The 17,531-nt window shown below is 46.1% G+C and overlaps 1 protein-coding gene across 3 annotated transcripts; it reads left to right on the top strand.

Annotated features, from left to right (window-relative positions):
* The first annotated feature begins 12,709 nt into the window (after positions 1-12,709).
* Positions 12,710-16,055, top strand: LOC133909572 (probable splicing factor 3A subunit 1). Of its 3 annotated transcripts, XR_009908407.1 has the most exons (4): positions 12,710-14,917; positions 15,038-15,334; positions 15,682-15,737; positions 15,815-16,055. XR_009908407.1 is itself a non-coding variant. In XM_062352072.1 (3 exons), the coding sequence occupies exons 1-2, from the start codon at positions 12,815-12,817 to the stop codon at positions 15,305-15,307; spliced, it is 2,373 nt and encodes a 790-aa protein (XP_062208056.1). In that variant the 5' UTR covers positions 12,710-12,814; the 3' UTR covers positions 15,308-15,334; positions 15,815-16,055. The 3 variants fall into 3 exon arrangements, 2 of the variants coding, with proteins under 2 accessions (XP_062208056.1, XP_062208048.1); XM_062352072.1 differs by lacking the exon at positions 15,682-15,737; XM_062352064.1 differs by lacking the exons at positions 15,682-15,737; positions 15,815-16,055 and having other exon boundaries at positions 15,038-15,511.
* Positions 16,056-17,531: the final 1,476 nt, after the last annotated feature.

A 17,531-nucleotide genomic window follows, 5' to 3' on the forward strand; every position in this document is an offset into this window, starting at 1 on the left:
TCATGTGGGCCCAGGATACTATTTAGTGGGCCTCACCTGTGGGTCCCACCTATGAACAATACCATTTTATAATTTTTTGATTTAATTTTTGATTAAATCTCCCAAGAGCGATAACTTCTCCGTTCTAGCTCCGATTTCGACGATTCTTTGGCCAAAATTCCTCTAAATTAGTGATCTACCCATCTATCACAGTGTGATATCAATTAAGGCTCAATTGGCTTTCCATTTGGTGTTAAATTTAGTTCTTCTCTAGCATAGCTCGTTACTGATCGTAGTCGCAATTACAGAATCGCCAGATTCTGCGAGTGCTGCGCAGGAAGCGCCTGAAGCAAGGAAGATCCTGACTACAACCAAGATTTGAAGAAAACCTCAAAGTAGGCAAGTCATATCCCCTTGATTATATTGAACCTATGTTTTAAAATAATTTACATGATCAACTTAAAACTAGATTTATATCGCATGTGCTATGTATTGCACTTTTACAAATTGCTTGTAGCAGTTAATCCTATTAAACACTTGCCATGCCATAAATGTTATCATCTAAAACACATATCACCTTAGGATTACCTGTTGTTATCTATATTAATGACAGACGACATCTTGATATCTAGCATGTTTAGGATTGAATACGTCACCTCAGAGACGTCGCTTTTAAAACACCTCTTCTCGAAGATAAGAATTATTGTCGTCAATGTTAAACTCATATACCATGGATCCTTGATGGTTATGAATTTCGTGATGGTTGTGAAATTCTTGATGTCATGTGGGATATGGTGGAAGGTGTCTAAAAATGGGTGAAAATTGTTTGGCGTGGGCAGATGGAGTGGTACTTTGGTTGAGGATGCTCATGGGGGCTTGAGTCACTTATGTGGCGTTCATAGCCAGAAGATACATACCCTGGCCGTTTAAGGACCGAGTCTTGCGTTGTCATGCTTAGCCACCTCTATGCAACCATGCATCTTGAATGGACATGACTTGACTTGACTTTTCTTCACCGGACTGAGTTGGGTATCATACTAGGAGGCTGGGAGCAGCAAGCAGTTAAGTGACTATGTGGCTGTCGGAGGATTAGCTCCTGTCGCAGGGATCCCGAGAGACCCTTTTTTAGAGATTCGGCCGGGGGGATGATCCTGAATAAGTTCGTCGGAGAAATAAATGAAAGTGGATGTAAATACAACGGCCGATGGTGGGGGATAATCGACCTAGTGCAAAGAGAAATAAATGCACCGGAGTTTAGAAAGGTTCGGGCCGCACGGGGCCGTAATACCCTACTCCTGTATGGATGCAAAAACTGTCCTGAGGGAGATCCCTCGAGGATGTATCTAGTTACAAGAATATTGTGTCTAACTAAGAGCTTGAGGCTCCTTGTTCTTCGGCAGGAGCTCTGCTCAGGTTTGCTCACAATGTCTTCGTCTGTTGGCTTGGTTCGTTGTGGGGTTCGTCTTCTTCGTGAGTCAACTCGTGCCCTCCAGTTGATTGCTTGGGCTTTTTTCTCTCTGATCTCCCCCTCTTTTGTGTGCCGACTCTTTTATGCACTCGCCGGCTGCGACATGCCCCGAACGGGAAGGAGGGGGCACAAGTTCCAAGACGCCACGACTGAGAAAGGCGTCATCATTTCCTCTGGGCGAAGTGACTGGGGCGGTGGAAAAACGCGGCGCGCGTCCGGTCACTTGTCACTGTGGACGCCCTGGCAACGGGCGTCGTTGAGAGGGCCCACCGGGCAACCACAGAGCCACCCGACGTGCCCGCCCTGCCTTGTTCCTCTGCCACGGCAGGGCGGCAGGCGGAACGTCTTGATCCTGGCAATGTTATCCTGAGACACACCGGATGATACGGGACGGGACCCGTGCAATTAATAGCCCCATGCCCCTCTGCCAAAGCGTGGCAGGAACTGACGCTGCGGCAGGAGCAGTTGGATATGTCAGGCCACGCGCGCTCATTTAATGCGGCCTTGGACCTCTGACGGGCGGACACCTCATCTGTGGGCCCCTTTGGGGCCTCTCTGGGTCGTCGGGGAACCAAATGCTCGGGGGTACCGTTCACCTCCCCGAGCACTCTCTCCCAGGAATGCCTATTTGTGTCTTCGGGGTACCAAGTGCTCGGGGGTACTGTTCACCTCCCCGAGCACTCTCTCCCGAGCACTTTTGCACTGGCCCTCGGGGAATCGTGCGCTCGGGGACTGCTGTGCGCAGTCCCCGAACACTCTCTCCCGGAACTTAGCCCTTCTGATCATCAGGGACTAGGGTGCTCGGGGGTGACCGGACGCCTCCCCGAGCACTTTCTTCCCGGTACTTAGACTCTGCGGGTCATCGGGGAACTGGGGTGCTCGAGGACCAGAGACTGTGGCCCCGAACACCTTCTCCCGGAACTTGGACTTTCCTCACCCTGCAAGAGGGACCTCGCGGGATGGTGACACGGGGCGGACGGCTGGCCTGGCCTCGGGACTCAGGGACCCCCGGTTCCTGATACACCGACAGTGGCCCTCTATTTGAACATGCAAAGACCGGTAATTGCTTAAAAAGGGAACCTAGCGTTCAGTACAAGACCACTAGTACTTAGGGGTAAATCTCGTAGAAAAGCCCAATGGGAAAGGTGTTTGAAGGGTCTCGGTATGATTCGCTCATCCGCTTGCAACAGATAGAGGCTGAGGATATCTCGTGGGTACAGTGTACAACCTCTATAGAGTGTAAACGGTCATGGACATGCGAAGGCATGGTCATGCTTGAATAGACTCCGGGTGCATGTGTCTTGATGAGTGAGTGTGTGGATTAGATGTCCGTGTGATGAGGTTACTAGCTCAATCCGTCAGAGGCGTGTGGTACTAGAGGTGCACCGGATGTGATGATAGGGACTGCGGAGTAAGGTGTAGCCCCTCTCAGGACTAAAAACCCTCGATATAGCTTGTTACCTAGTTTTGAATTACTTAAACTATTTTAAAACCAATCATAGATGATACAATTGAATACCTGCATAAACTGTTTCACTTTTAAAACTAAATCGTAAAGCCTCACCCTTGAATTACACATTTATGCATCTATCAGCACCTTAAAGTAGTATAGGGTTTGTTGAGCACCTTCCGTACTCACTCTTGCTATCATTCAGATGAGGAGTAGTCTTAGAAGTCACGTTTGCACCCTAAGCTGCTTATGGCTTGGGCTTTTGCTTTCCGCTGTGTTTTGTTGGCCTCTCGGCCAGGTTTGTAATATACAGTATAGTTTGTAAACATTTTGTACTATGAACCATAATACTTATGTACGAAGTTTGACTATGATACTACTACTGTTATATTATGTGTATCAGCTACTTGATCCAGAGACTAATACAGGAGGTACAGGAGATTCCGGGTTTGGGATCTTACATAAGTGGTATCAGAGCCATGCTTGGCTGTAGGACGTGGCCTTAGGATAGAATTGTTCGTAATTGTTTATTTTTCTAAAAACTATGTTGTCAAAACTACTTCCATACTTATCTTTTGTCTTTTGCTTTTTGAAACCATTTTTATGTTGGTTCTAAGCTGTCCTCTTTTCCCCGGCAAATGAAAGACGAGGACTGAAACACAGTGCGATGTTTACGAGTGGAGGGCTTTCCCAAGTTATTGTGGGAAGCTTGTTGTCGCCTGAGATATACTCGATGCCCAGAGTACACCAGGCGTGAGTACGACGAGAATGGATCCCAGAAATGCCAGGTTTTGCTGCAAATCTTTGACTGTCCAAGATACCCCAACTGGCGACCGTGGTACGTTAGCACCATTGGAGTACGGTACCCTGACACGTACCAGTTGGTAGCCTATGAAGCACTTCAACACCTATGCGGAAGACGTGTCAGAGATGTGGCACACACTCCCATGAGGCACCTTCCAGCTGCCGCTGGCCAGAGAGCTGCTTGGTGTACATGCCTAACTGCCATGGAGAATGCATGACAGGAGGAAGAAGAGGATGACACCACTGTGGCCGTCACAGCACAGTACCTCCATGCCTTGGAGCACATGCACAATGAGACCTATCAGCTATTCCAGGATAGTCGCCAGAGGGCAGAGGAGTCAGAGACACGGGAGAGAGCCCTCCGTATGATGTTGGAATTAGACCAGAGTCCAGGCCGCAGCCGCTGAAGACACCGTGGTAAGGAACCACGAAGGATGGTAGAGGGCGGTAAGGGCGCATCACAGAGATCTTAACAGACAGAATGCCATGAATGGCTCCTGAGTCAGAACAACTGCCAGGAAGAGCACTTTTAGTTTACCCGTGAGTCATACCCAACACATCATCCTTTCAGGTGTACCCCTCCTACTAGCACATATAGCAGTAGCTATAGCATATGGTAGGATTGGCCCCTCACCAGTTCCAGCAGCCAGTGGAGGATTAGTGCCCGCTGAGCCGATTCGGGATGGAGACATGGTGATACCCACCGGCGACTCGGAGGAAGAGGACCTAGCGAGCGTGAGCTCATTAGTGACCACGACAGCGACAACGGCAAAGACAGGATCTTCGACCCCACTTCCACCCCGACACTAGTAGGGACCCTCTCACCTGCTGAGTCAGCCGTTGGAAACGCTGCTGACAGGCCCGCAGATGACGCGTGAGGACAACGCGTTGTGGCTAGTTAGCAGTAGGAGTAGATCCTTTTGTAGCTTTTATTGTAGATAACCCTGTAGTCAGATGCTCGGTGAGCATGCTTTTGTCGTTTGTAGAACAAAAACTTTTGTACTAGTTACCTAGCAAAGATAGTCCTAGGTTTGTTTATTACATGTTGTTGATGCTTGTGTTTGCTGTTGATTCTTGTTGGCTCTTGATTGCGTGATTTGCAAGGATTGTCCTTGCTTTTATCTTGCTTGCCCTCATCTTTTAGCTGCATCACAACTCTTACTTGCTCTCTTATCTACAGAGAATAGATAAAATCATCCAGGCAATCATCTCGCCTTTAGCAACAACGACAGGGGGCTCTCGTCGTTATGGCCCCTGAGGGTGGATCTGAAACCAGAAGTGTGATAGGATCCAGAGGGAGTGCCACTACGGGCCAAGGTAGAGGCAGAGGCAGGGTTGCCAACTCCCAAGTAAGCCGAGAACCAATGGAGCAGGAAGTCCACCAGAGCCATTGCGGTAGTCAAAGAACCCTACTACCCCTACCACCGGAAAATGACCTAGTGGCGGTGATGGCCAACCAAACCCATCAACTAGAGGCCATAACACAAGCAGGAAACAACAACTGAAGTTATGGACCTCAGAACAAGATATCAGAGTTTATGAGAATCAAACCTCCAACTTTTGATAATATCGAAGACCCCTTAGAGGCTGATGACTGGCTAAGGGTCATTACCAGAAAGCTCATGGTCATCAACTGTGAGGGTCAAGAAAGGGTGAATCTAGCAACCCATCAACTTACTGGATCCGCAACAAAATAGTGGGAGAATTATTGTGAGGCATCAGTAGATGTCGATGCATCACTTGGGAGGAATTCTGTGAAGAGTTTTGGAAGTACCATGTGCCGAAAGGGACCATGGAAATGAAGGTTGACGAGTTCCGTAGCCTAAAGCAAGGATCAATGATTGTAAACCAGTACATCTAGAAATTCATCTGTCTTTCTTGCTATGCCCCAGAAGACGTATCAACAGATAAGAAAAAGCAGGATCGTTTCAAGAAAAGACTGCAGCGCAACTTGTATGTCCAGCTCGTGCCTGTCATCTACTCCGACTTCAACACTCTGATGAACAGGACCATCTTTCTAGAAGAGGCCCGTGCACCCATTGAGGCGGAAAGGAAAAGAAAGTTCTCTGACCAAAGGCAGCAGGGCAGTAGACCCCAAGGGAACAGCCAGAGCCAACGACAGAAATCTCAATACCGACAACAGCAAACTATGCAATATCAGCAAACTATGCAAGAAGTGGCATTTCTTGAACATGTTCTAACAGATGAAGGTGTGTCAGTGGACCATTCAAAAGTTTAAGTAGTGGTTGATTGGATTCAACCAATCAATATCACGAAAATCAGAAACTTCCTTGGACTGGCGGGTTATTACCGCAAGTTTATTGAAGGATTTTCAAAATTGAATAAGGTAATGACTAAGCTTCTCCAAAAAGACGCCAAGTTTGAATGGGATGAAGCCTGTGAGAAGAGTTTCCAAGAACTCAAGAAGAGATTGACTACCGCCCCAGTGTTAAAGTTGGCAGATATCCAAAAAGACTTCATGGTCTATTGTGACCAACACCATCAACCAAACATTGTTATCAATGTGACAGTAATTAAAGCCTATAGCTCGCGAACGGGGTTGAACCACCGCTCAACTTCGACCAAAAAAAAGTATATACATGGCTAAGTATTTCGGTTAACTTTTAAACTAGATCATCATCAAGTTAAACTCTGATTACAATGAGATGGATCACTAGTAACTCAAGACAGGGTGTGATGCATCAATATAGGTTCTACCCATACCAGATCCGACATCGACTCAATAGCATGTATAACATACATAAAGTACATTTTATCACATTAGACATATATGATCCAAATCAATGGAAGGAACATGCTTAGATGCTTGACTTGCTGCTCAGACGGCTGATTGATGCTACCCACACAGAATTTACAGAACCCGTGTAGCTCGGTGTCACCTTCAACCACACACGTGTCACGCTCCGGATCCTCGTTTACTAAAGAAGAATATATGCAATGATGAGCATGAATGAGGTGTAACAATATATGCTCTAATATGCATAACAACAAGCTAAAAATGCAAGACAAGTGAAATAATAGCAAATTTTACAATCTAAACGACTTCGAAAAGCTAATAGGATGTCAGAGACTCTATGTCAAACTCAGAACATCTGGGTTCTGGAACCTCCATGTTGTACTCCGGATGGGTGTTCTCGGTTAGCTATTTTTGAATTAACTCGGAAGGTCCAGGCTGAGTTTGGAACCTCCGAGTTAGGCGGGAATGTCCGAGTGAAGCTACGAGTGAGGGTTCTCTGCTAAATCTAAATCGAATTAACCCAGATCCTCCAGGTTTAACCCAAACTCTCCAGGTTGGTGGATTATCCGGTGAGGCTCCAGGCGAGGGTGCTCGGTTAAAAGCACTACGGATTACTTGGACCCTCTGGATTTAACCCAAATTATCCGGGTTAGGCAGACTTGCACTTCTCGATGATCTTTCTCGGCCGATTAGACTCGCATGTTAAATCTATCCTGCATAAACATACATATACACAATACAATGATTATAGACTCAACTTACACCCTAAACCCTGACGATTTTTTAGCACAATCATCGGGGGTTTCACTGGGCTACCCGAACTATCCGGGTTATCTAGAGAGGTTGCTTCGAGGGGGAAACTCGGCTAATTTGATTTGCGAGCCTCTTCAAACCAAAAGGAAACATGCTTGGGATAGTTCACAGAGTTTAGAACTCACTCACCAACTAGCAACACAATTCCTAGCACAAATCTCATCTGAATCCTCTCTTTTTCTCCAAAGCTCAAGAACTCGAGAACCCTATAAACTTAGCTCTAAAATCAAAATTGATCCACCAATTCACGCATTCGTGCCAAGAGAAGCCTAAGGGACTTACCCACGGTGCTTGTGGAGGCTGGTGACCACTGGGTGATGAAGGAAACGGAGAAATCATTCGAGAAGAGTTCGAGAAGAGGAGTCCAATCGCGCTTCCTTATGCTTTAAGCAAAAACACCAAGAACATCAAGAACAGCTCAAATCTTTTGGGAAAGCACAAATAAATTGGATAATTGGATGGATGAGAAACTTATGAGCTAGTGATCGTATGAACACTCCATGCGTACCTCGATTTGACTTCTAGAGGGAGGAATTGAGAGAAAAAGAGAGAGAATTTGAGAGAGAAGGGGAGCTCATGGTGCATAGTGGGAGTGAAAGATAGTTGGGAGAGCGAGGGAGTTGGTTGGGGCTGCTACCCTAAGAGTAGATGAGGTGGTTAGGCACCTATGTGGCTCCACATGTTAGAGGAAGAAGTATGTTTCAATTACGAATCTATTTTTTCTCTTTTAAATTTTTTTATCTCATCCAATTGACGAACCCAAATACTCTAATATTTCAAAATAAAATTACTTAAAATTAAATCTAATACTTATAAAATATGACGTACTTACGGCTAATGACACATTGTGCCTCCACTCTTGTCCTTGAGACAGCAGACGCTACGTCCATTTGGCTTTTGTTATAGCATATATATATGCACATAAAATGACTTTTGTGGTTCCAGCGTCACGATGAAATATCTGGAACATACGATAGGATTTTTTTGTGTGCTGGTGGATAAAGTCGATTAGGATGCGGTATCACTTTATGAGTTACAAATGATAAAGGTAAATGTTATTTTTGGCCCATATGTTTACATGGGCCAAAATATCTCACGAATCAAGCTTGTCCTCTCTCTGCGCTCCGTCCAATCGTCCTCTCCGACTCTCGGTGCAGTGCTATGCTTTGTGCCTCTCTCTCTCTCGTTCAGTTGGGGCGCAGGGCCACAGGCACGACAACAGCTCTTGCAGCACGCCACACACGTCCGAGGGCCCACAGTGGGCGCAAGACGCAGATCGCACACATGACTACCGTGCAAGAGCAAGGGGATGATGAATAAAGTTAAATTGGCCAGTTTGTTTTCTAATTTCTCTTAACTTCTGAGTTTGAACAATTTGTACTGTATTACGATTTTTTCGCTATGAACCTTTGTAATTTTTGGTTGAACTCTCTAGGTTACCTCAACATTCGAATGCCTAGCCTAGAAATCTCGCGTCCGCCGCTGCATACAACTTCTTAAAAACTAGGTGTACCTATAATTTTATTTCTACAAAGTTCTTGACTTAACTAATTTTTACAAATGCTGTCACAATTCTCAACTCCACGAGATGAATAAAAGATGAATCTAGAGCTGCCCAAGGCTTCATCTTGGCTCGATTTTGTGCTTGCACTGAGATGAGCTCCATTGATAATTTAGTCGAGCTCACACTTACACAGTGACAGAGCTAGAATTTGATCGTTGAGTGTGCCAAATAAAAATATACAAATTCAATATATAATTATAAATTTTACTAAATGTACAATGAAAATATATTAAAAGTTTTTAACATCGTAAATTCAACAAATAAATTTAAAATTTACGGAAAGTACAATATAAATAGTGCAAATATAAAATAAAATCTTACATAGATATAAGATTACAATACTTACTCTAGATTTTTTTTTGTCTTTGCTTCATGTTTCAAAAAGGTGACACAATATCGCAATTTATCTTCATATCTTCACAATTTTACATTTGCGAATCACAAGTAAAACTAAGTGAGGACTTAGTCAAAGAACTGGCACTCTTCAAATTTCTTTTTCAAAATGGACATGGGAGCCAAACCATAATGTTAAATTCCATCACCTACGATGTAGCTACTCTAGCATGGCTACAATTGCATCTTGGAAATCACTTTAAGCTTCGATGTCCATTTTTTTGAAAAAGGCTGTATGAACTTCAGTTTTAATCTTAGTACAAGCCGATAACTGAAGTCTATGAATTGAAACCGAGGTCTGTGTATGACCTTACCATCTCCAAGTAGATCACCTGGCACAAGTGGTGCTTTAATCTTAGTACAAGCCGACAACTGAAGCACATAGTTTGGATCAAGATGAGAACTCAACTGTAGGATGAACGTTCAAAACATAGAAAAATTTGGAGCATGAATAGACCTTAAAGGCTGGATCCAGCCTGACCAATGAAATTTCACTGAACAAGTAAGAAACAATAATTACCAACCTCCGTAATCCTTGTTGGGAACATCCAAATATGAATCAGGTAGCACCAAAGAACTCCCGGCAATCATTCAAAAGGTAGCAAAATCGGCAAAATTAAATTCAATTCAAGCATCATTATGCAAAAGAATCTTACATAAAAATAGACTAGTCCAAATTCCACCGTTAACTTTGTGTGATAACTCCTCTGAAATCAAAGCCCCAAACCCTATATATGATCTCAGTGAATTGTGCAGGCGTGACGGCCAGCAGGTCGTCGTCTCATTGGGCGTGACGGCCAGCAGGTCCGCCCATGCACTTACACCCAACTTTGTTGAGATCGAATCGTTAGGCTCGACCATACGTTATCACATTATCAAACTTTATGGAGTCCACATTATCAAGCTTCATTGAGCCGAGCTTACGTTACCAAGTTTAACCGAACCAAGTTTAAGTTGACATTGCCACATGTCATACCTACTATGAAGGATCAATATGTTACTAGTTTATCGATTTTGACGGAGTCTAGGTCGTATCTCGAAACCTAACATAGGCTCATTCGAGCTTTGTATCAAGCTTAAGCCAATGCACGTAGGTGGTTTGAGCTCAGATAGTCAGGAAGAACGCATTAGCAACGAAACATATATAATTTTATAAAATTTGCTAATTATCTGTCGACATATTATAGGAGAGAATCTATCAAATTTTCATAATACATACCAATGGGTGGTCGTCTTCTCCGGCGAGCTCCTCATCATCTCCGGCAAGGCCATTGTTTAAGGTTAGGGTTTTGGGTCGAGGATTTTTGTGCCCTCCGGCTGTAGAGGGAGCTTCGGGGGAGGCCACCGGCTTGGCAATGGTGGCGGTCGCGGGGCGGGGCAGCGAGGCGGCGGGGGCACCGCCAGCCGGGTGCGATGGAGGACTAACGGTTGCGCGGGGATGGTGGCAGGGGTGTCGAGGTAGGAAGGGTTAGTGGTGGCGGCGTTCAAGGACGATGGATATGGAGGTGTGGGCGCCGCTGGAACCGTTGAGGGAGGTGGTGACAGCAGTGGACCGCGGGAATGAGAAGCGGTGGTGGCGAAGGAGGGAGAGGGGTGGCAGAGGAGGGAGGGGTGATGGAGATGGGCAGACCGCGCTGAAGCCGGGCACGGCGCCGGTGAGACGGCGGGGAGCCGGTGTGTGGGACAGTGGCGCCACCAGAGCCGAGCGCGGAGGCAGGGGTGCCGTCGGAGCTAGGTGGGGAGGGGTGACGATGGGGGAGCAAGGGGAGGAGAAGCGCTGGTTGCAGAGAAGGGAGAGGAGTGGTAGAGGAGAGAGGAACTGTGGAGATGTGCCGGCCACGGCGCCAGCGCAGCAGCGGGGAGCCGATGCGTGGGGCAGGGGCGGAGTGACGGTAGAGAGTAGGGTGCTCAGGAGTGCTCGATTCGGGCAAGGTATGTTGTAGAAGAAACCAAGGAGGGAGATGGGCCATTGGATCTCTATTCTACGGCCACAAAATCCAATAAATGTAGGAGTAAATAATCTATCGATAGACAGGTAGTCACTCCCTAATTTTATTTAAAAAACTTGAATAAACAAAAATGATCAAATTTCATGGAACGGTATAGCTTCTCCGTGAGTAATTGTCATTCTGATGAAGAAGAGACGCGAGAAGAAGTATAGCTTCGTTGCAGACAAGACACAGTGGTTCACTCATTGTGATGTGCCTTGGTTACAGTTCAGGGCAGTTAAAGAGAAAACCATGAACAAACACTTTAACATTTTATTCGGTTCAATTTCAGACACCCCACCATGGATAGAAGCTACATCTGTGATTTTGCTATGAACGGACTAGAGCTCAAGATAAGACTCTATGATCTGGTCCATTCTATGCCTACCAGTATTGCTATAGAGCCCATAGGAAGGACCGAGGTTACGCAAAGAACACAGCTCGAAGCCTAGGGCTTGCTCATCTGCATGACTACGATGCATTTTCAACACGAGTAAATACCATTTCTAGTGGAGAGGAAACGCGAGAAGTATGATAGCTTCGTTACAAATAAGACACAATGGTTCGCTCCTTGTGATGCGCCTTAGTTACAGTTCAGGCAGTGAAAGAGAAGGCCGCGAACAAACAACTTCTACTTTTTGTTCGGGTCGATTTTAGCCACCCCACCGTGGATAGAAGCTAAGTCTGCAATTTTGTTATACGACGGACTGGAGCTCAAGATAATCATCTATGATCTGATCCATTCTTTATCTAACAGCATTGTTATAGACCCATAGGGAGGACCAAGGTCAGGCAAAGAATGGAGCTCGGAGCCTAACGCTTGGCTTCTGTATGACTACGGTGTATTTTCTATACGAGTAAATGTCATTTTTAATGGAGAGGAGATGCGAGAAGAAGTATAGCTTCGTTGCAGATAAGATACAGTGGTTCGCTTATTATGATGTGTTTTGGTTATAAATCAGGACAGTGAAAGAGAAAGTCAGACCAAACGCTATGAAAGAAAAATCCATAAACAAACAACTTTTACTTTTTATTAAGCTCCTATTCATTACGTTGCAAAATCCACCATGAACAAACGCTTGGCTAAACGCTTAGCTCCGAGGTGTAGATCTTCATAAACAAATGCTTATATTTTTAAATAAAAACTTATAAAAATATGCTATCATTTTAAAAAGATTTAGATTTAGACTCTGAGAGAAAGGGATATGTCGCTCTTATAAAAAGTAACATATTTAAAATAAAAATAAAAATAATGTTATAATATTTTTAAAATTCAAAACACTATTAAAAATATCATGAAAAATTAAAAATTATATGGTGTTGAGGATACTATATTCTAACTCTTAAAAAATTTCAACAGACGATAGGTGGCATGACACCTTTTCAACAAATGACATGAGTCTAGATTTATAACTTTTTAAAATAGATATATATATATATATATTTAATTTTTAAATATAAAAAATTCGGTGTCTCGCATCAAATCGAACCGGCTCGAACCCAATCCGGCCCAAACAAAACCACCTCCCGTCCCGACCTCCGTCTCTCGAGTCACCCTCCTCCCTTCCGATCTAAACCCGCCGAAACCCTAATCCCCATGGCCGCCGCCATGGGCAACCCCATCCTGACCCTCCCGGCGCCGGAGGGCGACGGCAGCGATGCCGACCACAAGCAGCTGCAGGCGCCGCCTCCCCCTCCCCCTCCCGGCGCGAAGGCGGAACCCCCGGCGACGGTGGCCACCCACACGCGCACCATAGGCATCATCCACCCGCCCCCCGACATCCGCGTGATCATCGAGAAGACGGCCACCTTCGTCGCCAAGAACGGGCCCGAGTTCGAGCGCCGCATCATCTCCCACAACCAGGGCAACGCCAAGTTCAACTTCCTCCAGCCCTCCGACCCCTACCACGCCTACTACCAGCACCGGGTCTCCGAGCTCGCCTCCGCGCCGCCCGGCGCCGACGCGCCGTCGGGCGGCGAACCCGACGGCGCCGACTCCGCGGCCCTCGCTGCCGCGGCCGATGGCGCAGTGCCGGCCGACGGTGCCGCCACAGCGGACGCGAAGCCCGACCACTCGGCGCCCTTCCGCGTGCCGCCGCCGACCAAGGTGCTGGTGCCGCCCAAGGCGGAGCTGTACACGGTGCGGCTGCCCGAGGGTATCACCGGGGAGGAGCTGGACATCATCAAGCTGACCGCGCAGTTCGTGGCGAGGAACGGGAAAAACTTCCTGACGAGCCTGGCGCAGCGCGAGAGCAACAACATGCAGTTCCACTTCATCCGGCCCACGCACAGCATGTTCCCGTTCTTCACGTCGCTCACGGACGCGTATTCGAGGGTGCTGAAGCCGGAGGCGGGACTGCTGAAGGAGCTGCGGGAGGGGTCGAAGGACCTGACCACGGTGCTGGAGAGATGCCTGAACCGGCTGGAGTGGGACCGGTCGCAGGAACAGGCGAGGCAGCAGGCTGAGGACGAGATTGAGCAGGAGAGGATGCAAATGTCGATGATTGACTGGCATGATTTTGTTGTTGTCGAGACAATTGAGTTTGCAGATGATGAGTTCGAGGGACTTCCTGTGCCACCTACTCTAGAGGAGTTGAAGCGCCGGAAGAGGATGGAGAACTTGGGAGAAGAGGAAGCTATGGAATTGACTGAACCGGCTAAAGAGGTTGAAATGGAGATGGATGAAGAGGAGATGCAACTTGTTGAGGAAGGAATGCGGGCAACACGACTTGAGGAGAATGATAGGACACAAGTTAAGGTGGCTGGTGACGAGGAGCCGCCAATGAGGATTGTCAAGAACTACAAGAGGCCTGAGGAGAGGATCCCTGCAGAAAGGGACCCAACCAAGTTTGTTGTCTCGCCAATAACTGGGGAGCTGATTCCAATCAGCGAGATGGAGGAACACATGCGCATCTCACTCATTGACCCCAAATACAAGGAGCAGAAAGAGAGGATGTTGGCCAAGATTAAGGAAACCACCCTCGCTCCCGACGATGAGATTTCTCGGAACATTGTTGGTCTTGCTCGCACTCGCCCTGATATTTTTGGGACCACTGAGGAGGAGGTCTCTAATGCTGTCAAGGCAGAAATTGAGAAGAAAAAGGATGAGCAGCCGAAGCAGGTTATTTGGGATGGTCATTCTGGTAGCATAGGTCGGACTGCCACTGAAGCATTGGCTGTGGGTCGTGAGGAACATGTCGATTCTTCAAATGTTGATGGGAGACCTATTCCTGGCTCAGCTCCACTTATCCGGCCTGGCATGCCATTACCCCGACCTCCTCAACCACTTCCGCTGGTTAATGTACCTCGCTTTATTGCTCCAAATGCACCACAATATTCTCATATGTCTGGAGTTCCACAAATGATGCCTCACATGCATCCACCTCAACAACAGATACCAGGCCAGCCGCCCATGATTAGGATGCCTGGCCAAATGGGTCATATGCCAACTAGTATTCCTCCGCCTCCTGGTCAGGCTCAGTTTATGCCTGGTCCACCACGTCCATTCTCTATGCCCCCGCTGCAACACATGCCACCCATGATCAATCCCATTGGAATCCCTCAGCCTCCAGCACCGCCTCTACCTCCGCAGCCTCCAGCCGAGGAGCAGCCACCTCCACCTGATGAACCAGAACCTAAGAGGCAGAGAACAGATGATGCTGCTCTTATCCCGGCAGAGCAGTTCCTTGCCCAGCATCCGGTAATGACTCTTCAAATAGGCGGTCCATTTATCTTTTGTTCCTTACTTTCCAAGTTTTTTTAGATGAATTATATTGCAATTTTAGGACTCTGGTATGCTAATCTATTCTCTTGTCTGCAGGGTCCTGCTCGCATCTCGGTATCTGTACCCAACCTTGATGAAGGAAACTTGCGAGGACAAGTTTTGGTGATTTCTGTCCAATCACTGTCAGATACAGTAGGTAGTCTGAAGGAGCAGATTGCTGGAGAATTGCAGCTCCCTGCAAATAAGCAGAAGTTGAGTGTGAGGACTAGTTTCCTCAAAGACAACCTTACACTTGCTTACTACAATGTGGGTCCTGGAGTGGTGATCAATCTAACGCTGAGGGAGCGTGGTGGGAGAAAGAAATGAACCTTCTTGACCTCAGTATGGTGGCAGGTTAATGCTTACAACCATAGTTCAGCAGCTATCATGGAGAATCTTTTTACTGGATCTTGCTGTCGTATTTTTCTTATTATGTTCTTTTCTATGCTAAGCACTATACTTTGTGTTATGTGAACTTGATACATTCCTATTATCTTACTATGGTTAAATGCTGTGAAGTGTTCTGCCTTGTATATGTTATTGGAGGGTTCTAATAGATACCTACTTGGCCACTTAATGTTACATCAGATATCTGCTCTATCTTTTGTTTGGTCTTGTGAGATTTCAATCTACATTAAGAGTGCATGCTTCCTGTTTTCTGTGATATGTTTTTTTCCTTATGCGAGTATGTGTTATTGTAGAGTCCTTTGTGCAACATCGGTGGGGGTACTGTTTCTCCGAGTGGTTATTCTGAAAGGTTTGGCTGGATGATTATTGTTTTAGTTCTATTTGAATAGTGGGCAATGCCTCTGATGTTCAAATTCTTTTTGACAGAATGGCATGGCATCCATCAGGTCACTGCTGCTGGGATCTTTGGAGTAGGAGATGTTTAGTTTGGGATATGTAATCTCTGGTTGTTTCATTCTGTTATTGCACTAAGTTTTAGATACGCTGCGTACGAACCTCCAGAGAGTATTGTTGTATGCTAACCGTTTTTGCCATACTGTATGTTTTCACAAGTCACCGACATACGAACCTCCAGAGAGTATTGTTTTATGCTAACCGTTTTTTGCCATACTGTATGTTTTCACAAGTCACCGACATACCTGTGTTTCAGTTATGGTGTTGCATCTGGACCGTGTATATGCACCTGTGCATACAAGTTTCCAGCTATATATGAGGTATTACTCATTCCCATGCCACATTCTTTTGCAGTTCCGACATTGATGCAGAAAATGCATGTCCAAATCAAATGAGTGCATTCAACCATCGACTTGGTGCTGTAGATTAGGTTAGCCCCACCTAGATTTGTTTTATTTTTTAGGAATGTAACATGTTTTTGGTTGGTTGTTACTTGGCCTTCCCTTCTCGGTCATATGTATTCAGTTTGAACTTGTTAGAGGCAGCAAGCCAATAGTGCCATATAAGTTAACAGGTCAGGTACTACTACATTCACAAATATTTGTTTAGCACGGGAACATACTACCTTGAATATTAGTAATATCTATTCCGCTGTAGACATTACTATTGAAGTAGTTTTTATGATGGATCAGTAAGCTATTTCCACTTGGGCAATCTGGATAGTTGGTGCAGTACTTCAAGTTAGAACAATTTGATTGCCAGCATTTTTTCCTTGGGGGTCGCTTATAGCTGACATCGTCTTTTGGGTAGCCTGACAGAGAGTGTGCAAGACTAGAACCTGTTTCGGTTGTAGCTTGTGTATACTGTGGGATGGTTGCTTTCAGTCTCCTGTTTCTTCCCAATCATATTTTAGAGCTAACACGGTTAAGATCATGTTGATTTGTTACCATCATCTACATATTGCCTCAACAGAATTGTGTGAAAGTTTGTCGTGCGGATGATGTTGAATCTCGGATGTGTTCATTCTTATGTGTTAGCGGGCTCGCAGGAATTTCACATTAGTTGCTGCTGGAATCCTATGAAATTCCTGTGTCGATCTCAGTTGATGATTTGAACATGCCTGCTTATGAAACAGGGTTTCAACTTTCGAGCCCCCTTGGTCCAGCTGTTGCAAGAGATGGAGTGTAGCAGCACTAACGGATGCAAGTGGATTGGTCTGGGTCAATACTTCAGTTCATCTGCATCTCTATTTGATATGGTGGAAGTGTATTTTTAGTTTAACTAAGTGGGTTCTTGGTCGACCTAATGACAAAAAAAAAACCCCTTCATCCCTAGCAGCACTGCAGGAGGCCATACGCTAGTGATGAGCTTGGACTGTTGCCGTGTGTGCTTTTGCCGTGCCGTGCCCCCTTCGGATAAGGATGTTTGGTTGAGATGAAACCAATTCTGTTCGTGGCTTCATGCCCATTGTCACGTCGAGACATGAGCTGCTGATGCGAATATGAAGCTTGGTGTCAGACACAACAAATCAAATGGCTATTGACGGTGATCGACTCCCTGTGGGGGCGGTCCGCTCAAAGTGGTGCCGCACAAAGGAACCGTGTGTTTTCTCCCTTCAAAAGCCACTATAGCAGTCCATTGTGATTTCTGAGCGGCGAGCCAAATAACGTAAGTTGCATCTGATGGGCTG

The sequence above is a fragment of the Phragmites australis genome, chromosome 1, assembly GCF_958298935.1.
Source record: "Phragmites australis chromosome 1, lpPhrAust1.1, whole genome shotgun sequence".
In the NCBI taxonomy this organism is placed as follows: Eukaryota; Viridiplantae; Streptophyta; class Magnoliopsida; order Poales; family Poaceae; genus Phragmites; species Phragmites australis.

Coding starts and splice junctions, on each gene's coding strand:
- LOC133909572 (XM_062352072.1), top strand. CDS start 12,815: ATGGCCGCCGCCATGGGCAACCCCATCCTGACCCTCCCGGCGCCGGAG. Junction 14,918..15,037: donor AGTTCCTTGCCCAGCATCCG/GTAATGACTCTT, acceptor TCTTGTCTGCAG/GGTCCTGCTCGCATCTCGGT.